This window comes from Myotis daubentonii, chromosome 8, assembly GCF_963259705.1.
Source record: "Myotis daubentonii chromosome 8, mMyoDau2.1, whole genome shotgun sequence".
NCBI classification, from domain to species: Eukaryota; Metazoa; Chordata; class Mammalia; order Chiroptera; family Vespertilionidae; genus Myotis; species Myotis daubentonii.
In genome coordinates, this window is record NC_081847.1 from 14,176,823 (window position 1) to 14,195,932 (window position 19,110).

A 19,110-nucleotide genomic window follows, 5' to 3' on the forward strand; every position below is an offset into this window, starting at 1 on the left:
CGTTTATTCATGTGCACTTCCCTTCTGGAACAGCTGTCCTAGTAGGATCCAAGGTAAGAAAGTCAATCCTACTCTAAAAATTGGCAATTAGTCCTAACTGGTTTGGCTCAGTGGATAGAGCGTTGGCCTTCGTACTGAAAGGTCCCAGGTTTGATTCTCGTCAAGGGCATGTACCTTGGTTGTGGGCACATCCCCAGTTCGGGCGGGGGTGCAGGAGGCAGCTGATCGATGTTTCTCTCTCATCGATGTTTCTAACTCTCTATCCCTCTCCCTTCCTCTCTGTAAAAAATCCATAAAATATATTTTTTAAAAATTGACAACCAGAGCTCTGCTGTGGACAGCACCTCCTGCTGGGGGCTAGGTCAAGGCTTTCCCCAGGAGGCTGGGAGTGACCTGCTCCGTTTAACCTCACCACGTGGCAGGACGGGGATGCAGGAGAGAGGGTTGACATCCATGTTCAGTTCATGGGAAAGCCAGAAGTCCCACAGTGTGTGAGAAGCCATTTCTCTTGGCTCCATCCCGACCTTCCCTATTGTAGTGAAGCTGCTCTTGTCACTGCAGCCCGTAATCCAGGTTGGGGTGCCGTGTGCACAGAAGCGGGTAAGCTCTCCTCCTCTGGGATCTTCTGCCAGCAGGTTCTGCACCGAAGCATGTCTGTCCATAAGCCTTTCTCCAGGCCCCAGCCTGTGTCCCAGTCCTCAGCATACACAGTGCCTACATTTCTCCTTGGAGTCTAGGCACACCTGGGCCTCGCTCCACCCAGAGCCTCCCAGGCCCCTACCAAACCTGGCAGTCTTGCTTTCCAGCCACTGCTTGTGCCTCCAAAGAAGGGGGGCCTGTGGCATTCTTGGACAAACTCATACAAGAGCTGTTCAGGTTGACCCTCTAGGCCAGTGATGGCGAACCTTTTGAGCTCGGCGTGTCAGCATTTTGAAAAACCCTAACTTAACTCTGGTGCCATGTCACATATAGAAATTTTTTGATATTTACAACCATAGTAAAACAAAGATTTATATTTTTCGATATTTATTTTATATATTTAAATGCCATTTAACAAAGAAAAATCAACCAAAAAAATGAGTTCGCGTGTCACCTCTGACATGCGTGTCATAGGTTCGCCATCACTGCTCTAGGCCATCGTTGGGCATAGAGCAACTGCTCAGCCCCACCTCAGCCGTGCGGGACTTTCCCATCACCCTCCCCACCCACTACCCTCCAGACCAGGACCACAGGGCAGCCCTGAGCAGGGCCCCACCTTGTCCCTCAGCTCCTTCGCCCCTGCCCTGAAGGGCCTCGGAGTGCCCCTGCTAAGAGGTGCGTGCCCTCAGGAGTACCACCACCTGTCAGCTCACCGCTCGCCCCTGCGTGGTGTCAGGAAAGGGGGGTCAGGGGTAAAATAAAGGGCATAATGGGACTCCTGTCACAAGCCAAACAAAAACCAAATCAACACCGAAACCAGCGAGAAGCAGTGAGAGGCCACTGCTGGGCTTGGCCAAGGAATCTGTTTTTAAGCCGAGAGAAAGAAATATTTCAAACAAAAGACCTGTCAGAATCAGTGTTTGCTGCCTCAGTCCCAGAACCTCGCAGCTGGAGAGGGAAGCCCAGGGCTGAGGCGCGTCCCAGGAGCCAGGAGTGCAGCGCCACACTCTCCCCGGCCAGCCCAGCAGCTGCCTTCCTCTCTGCTGGGCTGGGATGGTGGTGCTGCTGGAACCTCGTGCTTCAATGGGCAAGTATAAATGTCTTCCTTTGATTAATAAAAATGGGAAGGTAGGTTATTTTTGAAAGAATGCTTTTCATTTGCTAGAGGAAATCTTTCAAAGCCTGGGGTCCATGAAGGCACAGCAAGGAGGATGCTCTGCCGTGAAGGAGGGCTAGACACCGAACCCTTCTGAAGCCCTCACACTGGCCACCCACCAAGACACACCGTTTCCACTGGCAGAACATTGACTGGGGGAGAGGACACACAGGCGGCTGTGAAACTAGAATCTATTTTATCGAATGAGCCTTTCACAAAGAAAACACTCCCCCTTTGAGTCCATTCTCAGTCGGTTAGATGTCCTCACCCTGGGCACAGTGCTTTCCGGCACGGGGTCAATGCCACTGCCAAGGCCCAGGTGCCCGCGTGAAGGCCAAGCTCCCCAACCTATCTGCTTTTCCCCAGTGGACACCGGTTTCCGTTATTCAGCCCTTTCCCGGAAGACTGCCCACCTTACCTTGGGGAGCCTGGGGGCAGTCCCAGGACGACTATTGAGGTGAGGTGGCCCTGACCCCTGAGCTCCCTGTGGCACCCCAACTTACCCAGGCGTGTTCTCCAGCCATAAAGTAAAGAGTCCTCTGGTGGCATGGGTAGAAAGTCTTTCCTGACTCTCCTCCTACTGCTGGGTGTGCTGTGTGTGAGGGGCCTTACCTCGTGGGACAGGTAGAAGGCGGCAATGCCCAAAGGCCAGAAGCAGCAGAGCATGGAGAAGACGCTGAGGCCCAGGTGGTCCCGGGGGGGCATCATGAGAAAGTTGTCCTCGCTCTCTGTATCACTGGAGTAGTTGCTCTGCAAGAGAGAAAGGGGGGATGAAGATGGTTAGTAAAGGAACCACTCTGTGATGCCCTCTGAATCTGGAGGTGGAGCCTGGCCCCCGGGAAGGTCACTGTTGTTGTTATTGCCTGCAAGTGCTACCCCTCAAAAGGAAGTGCCCAGCCGAGGGAACTCTTACCAAGAACAGGAAGAGAAAAATTGCAGGCACAAGGTTTTGGGTCATTCCACAGATGACAAAACCCTATAGGAGTCAAATACTCACAGATCTTTGGGACGAGGGCTGGGCAGTGGGGGTAAAGGTCTACTCTACAGAAGACAGAACTGGCTACTCTCAGGACACATTCTGTGGATTCCACTCTTTATTCTGACACAGGGGGATTTCTGTTTATTTGTCTATTTCATTTATTCATTTTTTTTAAAAGACTAGCTTATTGATTTTTAGAGAGAGAGAAGGGGGGGGGGAGAGAGAGGGAAACATCAATGTGAGAGCGCAACATGGATGGCTGCCTCCTGCATACCCCCTACTGGGGATCGAGCCTGCAACCTGGGCATGTGCCCTGACTCAGAATCAAACCAGCAACCTCCTGGTGCAGGGACTACGCCCAACCAACTGAGCCACACTGGCCAGGGCTGAGACAGGGATTTTTAAAAAGCAGCTCGGCCAATTCCACCACTGATCAAACCTCCCTGCAGAGGGTACACTGGAGCGGAGCTCGAGGATGCGAAAGGGCAGTGACATTGTGGCAGGATAATAAGAAACTAGGGAAATCCCTGGGCACGTGGAATGGGGAAACTGAGACAAGAAAATTAAACAGGCCAAACTGTTTGGGCAGCTTGCAGCCAGCTTATGAATCACAAGACCTCATCTTCCCCAACCAAGAATACTTGAGAGTAATGACTTATACCTCTCCTCCCTAACAAGAGAATACATAGCTCGAATCACCTTAGCCTGGGAAAATAGAGAACAAAGACCCAATTAACGCCATTTGTGCCAGCTGAACCCAAGGACAGATGAAGTTGGGTAACAAATAACAAAAACCCCATTAAAGCCAGACACACCTAAGGTAAAAGGACAACAGCAAAACGGACCAAAGAATAATCCAAAATTCCCCAATACACTCATTTTGATACTTCAGCATATTAAAAACGCACCTGGAAAGCTGATGAATATTCTGCTGAAACCCTCCCCTAAGGTTCTCACCTGAAGAAAAAAAAGGGGGGGCGGATAAAAAGCCCCCAGGACAAAGAATCAGTGTGGCACCTGTGCCCCTTCTCGGGCACGAACATTTGATTTCTTCCTAAACTCTAAGGGTCCCCATGAGACTTGTAACCAGGGAGCAGTGGGCAGCTGCAGCCTGACCCAGGCTCACCCCTGATCCTGTCTCCAAGGCCCCCTTTTCTCTGACTTCCCAGTGAGCTAAACAGCCCTGCCTTGGCTCAGTTCTTTCCTGTAACATTTCTAGAGCCAGAGCAGAGCACCCCCTAGGCCAGTGATGGCAAACCTTTTGAGCTCGGCGGGTCAGCATTTTGAAAAACCCTAACTTACCTCTGGTGCCGTGTCACATATAGAAATTTTTTGATATTTGCAACCATAGTAAAACAAAGACATATTTTTGATATTTATTTTATATATTTAAATGCCATTTAACAAAGAAAAATCAACCAAAAAAATGAGTTCGCGTGTCACCTCTGACACGTGTGTCATAGGTTCGCCATCACTGTCCTAGGCTCTCCCCCGCTGCTTCTTCTACCCTAATTCCTTCCCTGTTTCACTGTCCCCCGCTGTAGTGCATGTACCCTCAAACCATCTGCACTCCTGTTGTGACATCTTCCCTACACGAAGTCAAGAACCCACTCACTGCAGGCCAGCTTGAGGCAGAGCTGCTTTGGGTCGGACCTTACCTGGGAATCATGTCAAGGGGCTTCCACTCCTACATGCCCAGCTAGAGGATGCCTGTGTCCCAGTTAGTTATCCCACAGGCTGGGCCCCCACGACACATTTTCTCTCCTCATCAGCATATGGCACACTCAGGCCGATTCATCCCAAACGGGGGCCACTCTCCGTGATGATTTTAGAGAGATGGAGTCCCATTTTACTCCAGCTTTTGTCAGCTGCAGGAGGTTGTTAAACGCGTGCCCCCCCCCCCCCCCCCCCCCCCCGGTGCAGGCTGGAGATATGTAGGATCACCGCAGTGCATGCTGGCCTGAGGCGGCTTCAGAGGCAGGCGCTCACCTAAGGTACCAAACACTCAGGTGGGTGCACTGTATGAGCCTAACACCTGTGTGGGTGCCATGGCCACCAGCACCACCCAGCAATGCCCCCTCATGTCTCCCCTGCCTTCCCACGCAGACACCGAGGAAGCCCACAGGTGCCGACGATGTCCTTTCCTATTTTGTTAATTCAAATGCACGTGAAATGCCCACCTGAGCCTCTCATCAGCGTGCAGACAGCAGCAGTGCTTTAGTGAAATGGTGGAAGCTTCCTCTTAGGACTTCTCTTGTCTCGTTGAGAAAACAGGCAAAGCCTGATGGGCTCACTCAAACCACAAACAAGGGCCTTGTCTGGAGGGCCCTGTGATGGAAGTGGGTGATGCACGGTCTATGCAGCAGCTGTCCCCCCAGCCCTGCAGGGCAGGGGCTTTGAGAACCAGCCCCTTCCTGGCGGGGGGCACTGCCCCTTCTCAGGTGAGTCACAAGCACTGCTGAGTTTGGGATCCCACAGCATATGCCCTCAGAGCTGTGTCTGAAATTTGCATTCTTTTACTCTGCAACATCACCTCCCAGATGGTCTCCCCAACAATAGAGGGAAATGAAAATTGCTCCCTTTATGCCTGTCAGAGACGGGAACTAAACAGCCTTCAGGGATGCATAATTCATGGGTGAGACTCATGGGTGGATGAGGACTGCCTGGGTGTGCTGCCGGAGGGGTACATGAGTGGGGACCCTCCACTGTTTGTGGGGTTCTTGGGGTGCGGCTGAAATGGGAATTTTCAGAAGCCCCCACGGGAGGATGAGGTGGCAGAAGATTTCACTGGTGTAGAGTTACATCTCTCAGGTTCCAATGTCCCATTTCCCCCAAGCCGGTCCAGGAAGAGGGGCAGCTGGGAGTTCCGTAGAGGCAGAAAGAAGGCCAGTGTCCAGAGTTTCCATCCCATGTTGCAGCTGGGTGTGGTTCAGCATCCAGGCCAGGTTACAGTCTATTAGTCCTTTTGTGGAGCCCATGTGGTCAGAGGGGAGCGCAGCCCCTGCTGCAGGAGGCCCAACGGGACCGGGCATGGTCGCCAAGAGAGCTCACTTCTTTGTTTAGAAGTTGAAATATTCAGGTTTTGTGCGCTTGCAGTGGCCATGCCCATTCTGGCCAATTACCTATTTCCAGGTCTGATTGACGGGCAATTGGCCTCCCACATCACTCAGACCTTACTGGGCATGTGTCTAACCTGCCTTTGTCTAGTACAGTGGGGCCTTGACTTACGAGTGTCCCGACTAACGAGTTTTTTGAGATACCAATACCAGCTGTCTCTCGGCCGATTTTTTGCGTTGATTTGATAGAGTAATTTGAGTTAACGAGCTCCTTAATGAGCTCCTTAACGAGCTCAGTCTCAGAACGAATTAAACTCGTAAGTCAAGGCCCACTGTAGCCCACTGGTTCTCAACCTTGGCTGCACATTAGAATCACCTGGGAATCTTTTTTAAATCCTGATTTCTGGGCCTCATCCTCCGGAAATTCTGTTACTTTGTCATGGGGTGAGGCCACAACATTAGTAACAAAGAAACATAAGGATGAGGCCCAGAAATCAGGATTTTAAAAAGATTCCCAGGTGATTCTAATGTGCAGCCAAGGTTGAGAACCACTGGTCTAGTCCCTTCCCCCATGGATTAGCGGGGAATAGACTTGCAGAGTGTTAAATGCAGCTTTTTGGCAAAGCTGTGTAAGTGGCACGCCTATACTATCTGGTCTCCTCTTTCGCTCCTTTCCTGTTAAATAATAACCAGGTTATTACAATGGTATCAGGTGGAGATGCACATGTGCCAGCCCCTGGGAAGTTGAAATCTCTTATTTGAATGGAGGCTGTGCAGTGTTGCTAGGCAGAATCTGAGTATCTTCATGGCCCTTCCTCTCGGCAGCCGTGTCAACCCCAGGGTCTCCGGGCCCTCATCTGGGAACGAGGGACCGAGTGCTGAGCTGTGTTGGAAAGGCTGAGCTGCACTTTCTGGGAAAGGAAGAGCCTACAGTGACCGTCCCAGGTTAAGTGAATCCCAAGAGCCTCTGCGTGAGGTGGAGGGGCAGGACTGAAAGGACAGCCTCTTCTGACCCTCAGCTCAGTCCCTGAGTTCATGCACTTCATGCTGACGGGTCCAGGTGCTGCTCACGGGTGTCCTCACACGTGTACAGCAACTCTGTCTATGGATATTTGTTTAGTGTTTTTGATTATTCTTTGCATGTTTTTTAAAAGTGATTTTGTTTTTTGTTTTTAGTTCACAAAGAGTTTTATATACAGTACCTGAGTTGGCTGGATTCTAACAGCAACTCTGGAAATAGGTATTGTTCCTGTCTTTACTTTTATTTCTATTTTACAAAGGACAGAGCTGGACTCCGAGAAACTGAAATCTTTCCAAATCACAGAACCACCCAGCCAGTGGCTGCTCAGTCCAGATTATGCTGTGTTTGGACACCAACCAAAAACGTGGCTATGGAGGAGGAAACCAAGATGGCGGCATAGGTAAACACCGAAGATTGCTGTCTCGCACAACCACTTCAAAAATACAACTAAAAGACGGAACAGACATCATCCAGAACCACAGGAAGGCTGGCTGAGTGGAAATTCTACAACTAGAAGGAAAGAGAAAAGCATACTGAGACTCAGAGGAGGTGCGGTGCAGAAGTAAAATACAGAGGTGCAGAGGTGCAGAGGTGCATGGGGAGTGGGCTGGTGGCTGAGGACACGGTTGTCTTTTTCAATTGGGAGGAAGTCTCAAGCTCTGAGCTCCAGTTCCGGGCAAGTCTCTGGGGACCCAGACTCATACGGGAGAAACTAGACTGTCCGGCATCAGTCGGAACTTGAGGGCAGCTTTCTCTCGGAGGTGCTCGCAGCATTGCCTGGACACTGAAAAGCGGGGCCTCTGAGGGCAGGACTGAGAGCAGCCATAACTGCTCGCTCCGCCCTGTTGATCCCCTGGGACCCCGCCCCCCCCCCAAGCCATGCAGGGAGGCTTTTGCATATGAAAGGCCCAGCCCTTTGTAATCTGAAAATTACTTAACAAACTGCAGCTGGCCCAAGGCCCCAGGGCAACTTGCATTCCTTCACAGCTGGCTTCTGCTGGGTAGCCTCAGGCAGAGGCTAGATTAGCAAGTCCTTAGAGATCCATTCTCCCACTGCAGAAACAGCAGATTCTCATAGCCAACTGGCCTGGAGGTCAATCCCTTCCAGTGTTACCTACAACCATCAAGGCTTAACTACAACAAGACTGTGCACAAAGCCCACAAGGGGGTGCACTAAGAGTGTCTACCTCAGGTCATTGGGGAGGCTGAGCCACTGGGCCCTATAGGACACTTAGCACAGAAAGCCACTCTATCGACACAGCGAAGGATAAAAAATGCCAAGACAAAGAAACAGGACACAAATGACAGAAATGGAGGAAAGAAAACTACTAGATATAGAGTTCAAAACCATACTTTTAAGGTTTTTCAAGAATTTTCTAGAAACCACCGATAAACCTAATGAGACCCTCAAAAAGTCTGGTGAGACTGCCGATTAATGTAGTGAGACCCTCAAGAAATCTAGTGAGACCCTCAAGGTTATGATAAAGGACCAACTAGAAATTAAGCATACACTGACTGAAATAAAGAATATTATACAGACTCCCGACAGCAGACCAGAGGATCGCAAGAATCAAGTCAAAGATTTGAAATACGAAGAAGCAAAAAGCACCCAACCGGAAAAGCAACATGAAAAAAGAGTCCAAAAATACGAAGATAGTGTAAGGAGCCTCTGGGACAGCTTCAAGGGTACCAACATCTGAATTATAGGGGTGCCAGAAGAAGAGAGAGAGCAAGATATTGAAAACCTATTTGAAGAAATAATGACAGAAAACTTCCCCTACCTGGTGAAAGAAATAGACTTACAAGTCCAGGAAGCACAGAGAACCCCAAACAAAAGGAATCCAAAGAGGACCACACCAAGACACATCATAATTAAAATGCCAAGAGCAAAAGACAAAGAGAGAATCTTAAAAGCAGCAAGAGAAAGAAACACAGTTACCTACAAGGGAGTTACCCATATGACTGTCAGCTGATTTCTCAACAGAAACTATGCAGGCCAGAAGGGAGTGGCAAGAAATATTCAAAGTGATGAATGCCAAGAACCTACAACCAAGATTACTTTATCCAGCAAAGCTATCATTCAGAACGGAAGGTCAGATAAAGAGCTTCACAGATAAGGAAAAGCTAAAGGAGTTCATCACCACCAAACCAGGATTATATGAAATGCTGAAAGGTATCCTTTAAGAAGAGGAGGGAGAAGAAAAAGGTAAAGATACAAATTATGAACAACAAATACACATCTATCAACAAGTGAATCTAAAAATCAAGTGAATAAATAATCTGATGAACAGAATAAACTGGTGATTATAATAGAATCAGGGGCATAGAAAGGGAGTGGACTGACTATTCTTGACGGGGGAAGGGGTGTGGGGGATGCGGAAAGAGACTGGACAAAAATCGTGCACCTATGAATGAGGTCAGTGGGGCGGGGGGTGAGGGCGGAGGGTGGGAGGGGAACCAGGTGGAGGGGAGCTATGGGGGGAAAAAAGAGGAACAACTGTAATAATTTGAACAATAAAGATTTAATTTTAAAAAAAAGAACCAAATAAAAAACACACGTGGCTATGAATAAACCCCACTTTACCTCAGTTGCTTCTTGTCCAAAGATAAGGTGTCTCTTCTGACCAAGGATTCTGATGACTTTATTTTATTTCTTTTTTAAAAAAATATATCTTTATTGATTTCAGAGAGGACAGGAGAGGGAGAGAGAGATAGAAACATCAATGATGAGAGAAAATCATTGATCGGCTGCCTCCTGCACACTCCACACTGGGGAGCAAGCCCACAACGTGGGCATGTGCCCTGACTGGGAATTGAACCTTGACCTGGTCCATCGGTCGACACTGAATCACTGAGCCAACTGGTTGGGCATGCCTTAACTTCTTTCATGGTGGTGACATGGAGGCCAGTGGTGACAGTGCCCAGTTGAGAGTTTTCTCAATCAAATGGCCAGGGTGTGTGAACTGCTGCCCCAGGCCACACAGGCAGCCGGCAGCACTGACTTTCGCCTTTGGAAACTGCTCAGAATGACACCGCTCTACCCATGAAGCAAAGAATTAGACTTCAGGGCACTCCCCCCAAATCTTCACAGATTTTCATTTAGAAGCATAAGGGAAGCACACTACAAATTACCAAGTTGTGGCTACATGGCACCAGAATAATTAGTCAATCTTGACTAAAATAGATTCTAAAATAGATTCAGACAAATTATAGGGTAGACAGAACAGCCCAGCTCTTTTCTTGTTCTTTCTTCCATTAGTAGGTTATAAGTGGCTGTGGGCATCGTGCCACTGAACAGCAAGGAGAGGAAACGAGGCCGCGTGCAGGAGGCTATGTACACACCAATAAACCAAATAGAAAAAATATGCATAACTACCAACACCAACACATTCATCACCCACAGCAGCTGTTTTTAAAATTCCTCCTCATGGGTCGTTGGATTGGAATTGCTGCGACGCAGATTGAAAGTAATTTAATGGAGGTGGCAGTCCACCTGAAGGTCCTCCCTTTTGAGCTAACCCTTTGCAGGAGGCAAATGCTACAAAAAGGTAGAGAAAGGAAGGAGCCGCTGGGTCCCTCAGCCGGTGCCCTGCTGACGTGGCCACTCCCCCCACCATCTGCCCACTCTCAATCCCATTTTTGTTGCCTCCACTCAGTGGAATGGCTTTTACTCAGCTTGCGGTTTTCTTCCCTGGCGTACTTTAGGTCCTGATGTTTCCCATTCTCTCAGCTCTGTGAGCAAGGGCTGCAGGCTGCCTTTTCAAGGATAGGAAGCTGTGCTCAGCTGTGTGACTTAGTCTCCCTCAGGCCTCACTCATCCCCACAGTGCCTCCCTCTGGGCCACATGCTGCTCTCCTAATTCCCCCTGGCCTTCTCTGCTTGCTAATTCTGGAGCACACCTACTGCTCGGCTTGAGGGAGAGAGCAGAGGAGCAGCGAGCAGGACGGTACAGGCGTGGGCCTCGACTCGCCCAGGATGCAGAGGAGTCCAGGCTGCCGCCTTCCTAGGGAGGCTCGGGGTGCAGGAGCACCGCCTAAGAAACACAAGGACGAACATGCAGGTGTGTCTGTTCTAGAGTGTTCCTGGCAGCACTGTTTAAAAACAGTACAATTATAAAAGAATTCTACACACCTGGCAGGTATGGGAGTAGTGGTGGGAGATAGCAGTGGCAGTCTGGCAGGGTGTCCTGGAAAGCTCTGAGAAGTGGCATTCGAGGAAAGCCCTGAATATGGTGAGAAAACTAAAACTGATGGCATGGCTGTTTATTGATTGCCCAGGGAAGGTGTTTATAATAAACTAGAGGCCTGGTGCACAAAATTTGTGCACTTGGGGGGGGGGTGTCCCTCAGTCTGGCCTGCACCCTCTCACAGTCCAGGAGCCCTCAGGGAATGTCCTACTGCCCTGGAAGTGGGAGAGGCTCCCCCCACTGCCGCCACTGCTGTGCTCACCAGTGTCTGCCCAGCTTAGGGCTTCTGGCTGAGTGATGCTCCCCCTGTGGGAGCACACTGACCACCAGGGGGCAACTCCTGCATTGAGCGTCTGCCCCCTGGTGGTCAGTGCACGTCATAGCAACTAGTCGTTCTGCCATTCCGTTGTTTTGCATATTAGCCTTTTATTATATAGGACTAGGGGCCCGGTGCACGAAATTCGTGCACTGGGTGTGTGTGTGTGTGGGGGGGGGTGTCCCTCAGCCCAGCCTGCCCCCTCTCACATACTGGGAGCCCTCAGGCGTTGACCCCCATCACCCTCCAATCGCAGGATCGGCCCCTTGCCCAGGCCTGACGCCTCTGGCCTAGGCGTCCGGCCCGGGCAGTGGGGACCTGCAGCTGCAGCGGCCCCGCGATCGTGGGCTTCACTTTAGGCCCAGGCAAGGGACCCCTAGCTCCTGGGACTGCCAGCTTCGACCGTGTCCAGCTCCCATTGCTGGCTCCACCCCTACTTCCTGCTATCACTGGCCAGGGCGGAAAAGGCACCTGATTCTCCGAACATGGCTGCCCCCCAGCTCTTAGCTCCCCCCTGGGTTTCCGATCACTGTCAGTGGCAGGGGGCTTCTTCCTGCTTTCCCTTTCGCCTCCCTGCATTGTGCCTACATATGCAAATTAACCGCCATCTTGTTGGCAGTTAACTGCCAATCTTAGTTGGCAGTTAATTTGCATATAGCCCTGATTAGCCAATGAAAAGGGTAGCTCGTACGCCAATTACCATTTTTCTCTTTTATTAGTGTTGATGGAGTGAAAAACCGGGGTAGAAAGTGAATGTATCACAGTTCCTCCAGGACGCCAGGAGTTAGATGCTTCTTAATGGAGGGCATATCATTAACTTCTTTCTTTCTTTTTGCATGTCTGGGTTTTCTTTTTTTTCTAAATTAGGCAAGATGCATTTGGCAATGGAAATTATAAAGGGACAGATGTGCTCACAATGCAGAGCCCTCCGCCATCCCTCTGTCCTCACAAAGAACTCTGTGGAGTACGTTTCCCTGAGACTCAGCCTGGAGATATCGCATGGCATGCACCTGGTGCTCAACGAGCAGCGGGCAAAGCAGGATCTGAAGGAACCCAGCACCACCTGAGGGCGGGCGCTGAGACGTGGGTCACCCACGACCCCTGGTCCCTTGGACCTGTCTGACTGAGGATTGAGCTCAGGGGCCTCAGAGCTGCCCAGGACACCCACATCTGTGCAGACTGGTGCAAGCAGCCATAGCCACATGGAGGCCCATAAACTTAAATGATCTCAAATCGAATACACCTAGTTCCCCAGCCACATTACCATATGCCAGCACTCAGTAGCCAGAGGCTGTTGGTGCCTCTCACAGTGGATACCACAGATTCGCAGCATTTCCATCATCTCAGGAAACTCTGTTAGACAGCCCTGTCTTATGGGGTCTGATCCCTATTAACTCTTGCCCCACTCTCTCCCACCCACAGGGAGCTCTCTGCTGTTCCTCCAACATGCCGGCATATGCTCCTGCCCCAGGGCCCTTGCACTTGCTGTTCCTCAGCCTGGAACTCTCTTTCCCAGGTAGACACATGACTACTTTTCTCACCATACTCAGGGCTTCACTCAAATGCCACTTTTCCTCAGAGCTTTCCAGGATACCCTGCCAGGCTGCCACTGCTGTCTCCCACCACTACCCTCGTACCTGCCTGGTGCATCCCTTTCATCCCCAGGTGGTGTTTACTGTCTGAGTCCCTTCCTCTAAGCACTAGGAGGGCAGGAGTCTATGCATGTTTTATCGGTAGCTATATCCTAAGTGCCTACAATGACGCCTGGCACACATAGGCACCTAATGTACCTGTCAAATGAGTGAAGAATTCATGTGTGCCCTCTGCCAACACTGACAGCACCGACTGACGCAGCAAAGCCCCCAGAGTTTGTTCAGGGTGCCCTGGGCTCCTTTAGGCTTATCGGTGCCTATGAATGCACCGTCTTCAGCCCTTCTGCCCCACCGCGGCCCCTCTCCTTCCCCACCTAAAACGCCTTCCCTGTGTATTCCAGGATGCACACCCTAGCCAGCCATTCAGGTGAGACGGCAGGGAGGGTGGGGAAGAATGACGACCCCATCCGGTTCAAGGCTGTCTTACTCAGGGCAGCTGATGAACAGAACCAAGGATGAAGCATGGCCAGCAGGCAGGCAGGTGTGTCTGTCAACCTGCGTGTGCTTGTCAGCGGCATGCTTGATGCTCTATGGTCTTGGTAGCCAGCATGCAGCATGGTATCTTGGTCTACGTCGGATTAGAGAAGCGTGGGGAAGCACCTTTGATATCCCAGACAGGTCAATACCTAACAGAGCTTCTACTGCCACAGGAGGAAATAACTCCTAGTGAGCCCTGTTGGCAAGGCTAGTGTCTGGGTTTTGAGCCCTGGGTTTCTTTTTTTAAAAATATTTTTATTGATTTCTGAGAGGAATCATGCTCCCTACGGGGGATTGAGTCCACAACCTGGGCATGTGCCCTGACTGGGAATTGAGCTGTGACCTCCTGATTCATAGGTTGAAGCTCACCCACTGAGCCGCGCCGGCCGGGCAGGCCCTGAGTTTCTTACAAGGCTGACACTGGGATTATCTTCCTTCACCTGCACCATTAGGGTGGGCCCCGAAGATCCCCTGGTATCCACTTAGGGGTTTTATTTGGGCAGCCTGGCTATGGACGACTAGGTGAAATCATCCCAGCTTTCCCCAGCACCTTGAACCCCACTGGCCTCTCTTTTACCCAAAATTAGATCAATAAACACCACAGATGTTTCCTGAGGACCCTCTCTGTGTCATGCGTACATGGCTTGCAGATGCAAAGAGGTATAGAGATCTGGGGGTTCAATACTATGAAATGCAAAGAAATCATATTTTAGTTTCTAAACACATATTACCCTAAATTACTGTTAAATTATTCCAGGAATATAATTTATTTTCTCCCACTAGGTAGTAATTTTCGTGTAGATAGAGACTATTTCCTACACTGGCGCGATGGAAGCAAATCAAGGCAACAAACCCCTCTACTGCAAGACTGAATCTGTCTCTTTGGGACCCTTTTAAAGAGCTTGTCTGTTGAGCATGTTGTACCTGAATGGGCCAGGTAGACAACAGGACAAGGAGCTGGAAAGAGCCCCACTGTTTTTCCAAAAGTGGTGTGGATTTGGGGATTCCTAGGGAAAGTTGTGTAGGAAAGGTGGAAGGAGAGGGGAGGTGGAGAGAGGGGTTAGGGGGTGTCTTGGGCCTGGGGCACAGCAGAGGGTGCGAGTCAGTGAGCAACAAGGCTGCAGGGACGGTCTAAGGCCTGGGGCCATCCTTATTCTTCACCACACGGGTAGAGGCCATCCTAGAAACAATCCCAGTGCCTGTCACTCCCTCCCAGTGCTCCGTGAGGGCCAAGGCATGTGAGTTCACAATTCTGGAATCAGTCGGCCAGGACAAGGAGCAAAGCATAGCACGAAGCCAGCCCTCAGCCCTTGCTGCAGCCTCTTTCCAGTAGGCAATGCTTGAAGCACGTGCTTTGCAGCCCAGCCCTCTCCTATCCTGCACTGAGATAGCCCAAAGCAGAGACAACAAGATTTTCCTCAGAAACACTCAATTATCATCCCTCCCTCCTCATTTCTACCATGGAATACTATACAGCAGTAAAAAAGAACCTCTTACCCTTTGGACAGCATGGAGGGACCTGGAGAGTATCGTGCTAAGTGAAATAAGTCAGTCAGAGTAAGACAAGTACCACATGATCTCACTCATATGTGGAATCTAAGTATCAAAATATACTGATGAAGGGAGTGGATCCAGAGACATAGAAGCATGGAACAGAGTGTGGAATCTCAGAGGGAAGGCAGGGGAGGGTGGGTGGGTGGAAGGTAATCAACCAAAGACCTTATATGCATCTATGCATAACCCATGGACACAGACAATAGGTGCTGAAGGCCTGGGGTGGGGGAAGGGGTGGACTGGCAGGGGTCAATGGAGAAAAAGAGGAACATATGTAATACTTTCAACAATAAAAAATTATTGAAAAAATAATCACCCCCCTGAACTAGCACTCTGGATTATCATAGGAAGATGTATTTCACTCCTTATTCTAATTCCTAAAAGCTGGGAATTCAGTTATTCTTTGTGAACCACCTCTCCATTCATTACGCAAGTAAAAACAGGGGCACGATTTCCCAACAAATATGTTTCTAACTGCAGCACATGTGAGGTGTCTTCAGTCGTAGCCATCTAGATCTACCCACCTCTGTGTGCCCGGAAATGGGGAAAACACCACTTGCTCTTGGTGGGTCTGGTCTAAACAGTTGTTCTCCGTTTGCTTTTTAGGGGACATCATGGAGAGCACGCTGCCTCTGGCAGCGTCCTGTGTCACTTTTAAGAGGGGCACCTCCGTGCTATAGTGCACGCAGCGGGCCTGGGGCCTCTGAGAAGGGGGGATGAGATCTATAGCCCTAAGTTCCTAAACCGACTTGCACCCAAACAGCTTCACCTCTTCCCCTTTTGCATGTTTGGTTCCCAGGAAAACTTTTGTAAAGCAAATGTCTTACAACTAAAAAAGAAAAAAAGTTTGAAAATATGGGAGTTAATACATCACTTAGAAGTAAACTTTTTTTTTTTTTTTGGCCTCCTGGTAGTATCTGGTACAATAGTCCCTAAATGAGTTTACATTCCTTGAGGAAGGAGTTATTTTTAGAAGATACTAATCTGATTAAGAGCTTAAATATAAAATTTTCTAAAGATGGGGGGAAAATAAAGTTAACTCAAAGGGAAATAACATACAATACCAGTGTCTTGCATTTTCCAGAATGAATGCAATCCAGTTCCTATGGCCCATAATGCTGAGATTAGGAAGTACAAGCTACCAGTTATAAAAATAGTCATAGGGGTGTGAAGTACATCAGAGGCAATAGAGTCAGTGATATCATAATAACTACATACATGCCAGGTGGTTACTAGACTCAGTATGGTAATTACTCCATAAGGAGTGTAAATGTCTAATCATTGTGTTGTACACCTGAAGCTAATATTGTACATTTATTTATTTATAATTTGCCATTTTTATTGAATTTATTGGGGTGATATTGGTTAATGAATGTATATGGGCTTCAAGAGTATAATTCTATAACACATCATCTGTATATTGTATTGTGTGTTCACCAAAGTCAACCCTCTTTTGTCACCATTTATCCTCCCTTTACCCTCTTCTACATCCCTAAACCTCCCTTTCCCTCTTGTAATCATCCTATCACCCTACTGTTGTCTGTGTCTATGAGTTTTTTTTCTTACTCTTTCAAAGAATGTGCACTGATTAAATTGGAATTGAGGGTATCAGTTTTTATCTATCTATCTATCATCTATCTATCTATCTATCTATCTATCTATCTATAAATAATATAAAATCTATGTGCATGTAAATGCACACTGTTATATAGATATGTTTATGTATATTACCAGCTCAGTCTGCTGAGAGGGCTTAGATACAATGACACCCCACCTGTACCAAGTAGCAATGAGGAGACTCAGTAGTCATATGTTGGTTTCTGAGTGCAATTTCTTCAACAAAATGAGCCTGGGCTCTTTGGAGCAATGGCTGATTTCGGGGCTGGGGCTGGCAACAGACAAGATACATTTGGAGCAGCTTGCCGTAGCAGGAAATGATGATCACAGCTGATTAAAGAATGATGAGCTACCGCAAAGAGGCACAGAAGCCAACTTGAAGGGGCCTTTCCTTTCCAGTAAAACAAAATGAGCAACAGAATAACTATGCAATACACATTGTAATAAATGTGACAGCAGCCCACTGAATAAAGTAAGCATCAATAGCCAGCCTGAAGCAAAGTAATAAATAGATAAAACAATAAATATGGGGAGGAATAACTCTTCCTTGTAATGGAATGCCAACTAATACATATAGAAGGAACTATAGAGTTAGAAATTTGATGAAGAATGGTAAAAATAGTAGGTGAACGGCTAATGGAACACATGATGTGTTCTCCCTACAAGTACCTTTCCAAAAAATACTTATTAATTGCAAAGAGACACCATCACTTGGCCAGTGAGAAACTTCAACAAGTGATAAAATTACCACCAGGAGGAATGGGGCACATTGACACCAAGGGCCTCCTGAAGGTACCAGCAAGGGCATTGCACCACCTACGTGTTGGTCCTGCCAAAAATGCAGTCACCTGAATCCAATCAAAGGAACCATCAGACAAAACTAAATTGAGAGCTGTCTGTAAAATAACTGACCTGCATTCTGCAAAAGTGTCAAGGTTGTGAAATACAGAGAAGATACAGAGAAGGTTGCAGACTATAGAAGACTAAAGGGGCATGAAAATAACATGCAATATGGGATCCTGGGCATATTTTTTTCTTTTGCTATAAAAACTATATTGAAAGGATTTTTAAAAATTTGAATAAGGTATGTCCATTAGGTGATAGTATTAAACAATTTTAATTTTCTCTCTTTTATAATTGATGTTGTTTTTAGAAAACACATGATTCCTTTAGGGGAAAAGGAATTTCATGTCTGTAACTTACTTGCAAATAGCTCAGAAAAACATGTATACTGATGGAAAGAAAAAGCATATATGATAAACTATTGAGACTGGAGAAAAGTAGGTGACAAGTAAGTATACAGGAGTGCTTTGCACTGTTCTTGCAACATTTTTATATGTCTAAAATTATTTGACACATGTCATTTTAGAAGGAAAAGCTCACACTTTAACTTGAATTTTTGCCTTTGGGGATTAAGCATTGCATACATTTTTTCTCTCTCTTTTCCATTGTGCTTTAAATGGAAACACTTTGAGCATCATGGCAAAAAAAAAAAAAAAAGATATGCTAATAACCTGTTCATCTCCACTGATCTTAGCCTACTGTACCTATTCAAGGATATGGATATGAAACATATGGGTATAACAAGTGACAAAAGAATGATGGAGACATTCAGGAATTTCTTTTACATTTTCAATCTAATAACTATTCCAAACTTTGAACTGCTGGTGGATATTATATATTGAAGCTGATTTTCCGAAAACTTTTAGTAAAACTAAAAATCCTTTGTTGGCCAGCTTGGCCACTTAGGGGACTGGAAACATCTATGTACAAGAGAGGTCTGTGGATATATGTTTTTTGGCTAATACCTGCACCTTCATAAGTAACACACAGACACAGACAACGGTGTGGTGATAGCCAGAGGGAAAGGGCTGGGGGGCTAGGTGGAGGTGGACAAAAGCAGGGGGAGGAGGGATGGAGAGAGACTTTGCTTGGGGTGATAGGCACATGATGCAGTGTGCAGATAATGTTTCATTGAGTTGTACACTTGAAACCTGTATGGTTTTGTGAACCAATGTCAACCCAATAAATTCATTTAAAAAAAAAAAAAAAAGAGGCCTAACTCCTTCCTTCCCATCATCTCCAAACAATGGCCTATTTCACTTTTAAGATATTCAGTTTAATGCTGTCCGGATTCTCTCTTTCACCATCTCTGACAATAGGCCCCCAACAGGCTCTGTGCCTCCCTCCTGTCTCTCCTCCATCTCCCCTACACACGTGTCCCACTCTGCAGCCAGAACAGCTTCCAAAAATATGGATCTGACCGTGGTCCTGCTGCCTGAAACCCCTCAGTGGTTCCCTACTCCCAGTAGCCATCAGGGTGTCCAGCAGCCTGGCCTGTGTGGTGCAGCACAGCAGCACCCTGAACAGGCCTGGGCTCTCTTCCCACACCCTACCTCTCCATAGGGCTCTTTCTTGTCACTATTACTTGTCCATCCTTCCTGTCTTGTAGTTACT

At 48.1% G+C, this 19,110-nt stretch overlaps 1 protein-coding gene across 4 annotated transcripts in view; it reads right to left on the reverse strand.

Annotated features, from left to right (window-relative positions):
* Positions 1-19,110, reverse strand: part of SYNDIG1 (synapse differentiation inducing 1) — a 131,824-nt gene that overhangs the window by 48,333 nt on the left and 64,381 nt on the right. For 3 of the 4 annotated variants that reach the window (XM_059705383.1, XM_059705382.1, XM_059705384.1), the window contains exon 3: positions 2,408-2,545. In XM_059705383.1, the coding sequence (XP_059561366.1) occupies positions 2,408-2,545 (138 nt within the window). Of the gene's footprint in view, positions 1-2,298; positions 2,546-19,110 lie in introns of all 4 variants that reach the window. The other variant, XM_059705385.1, reaches the window with a different exon arrangement.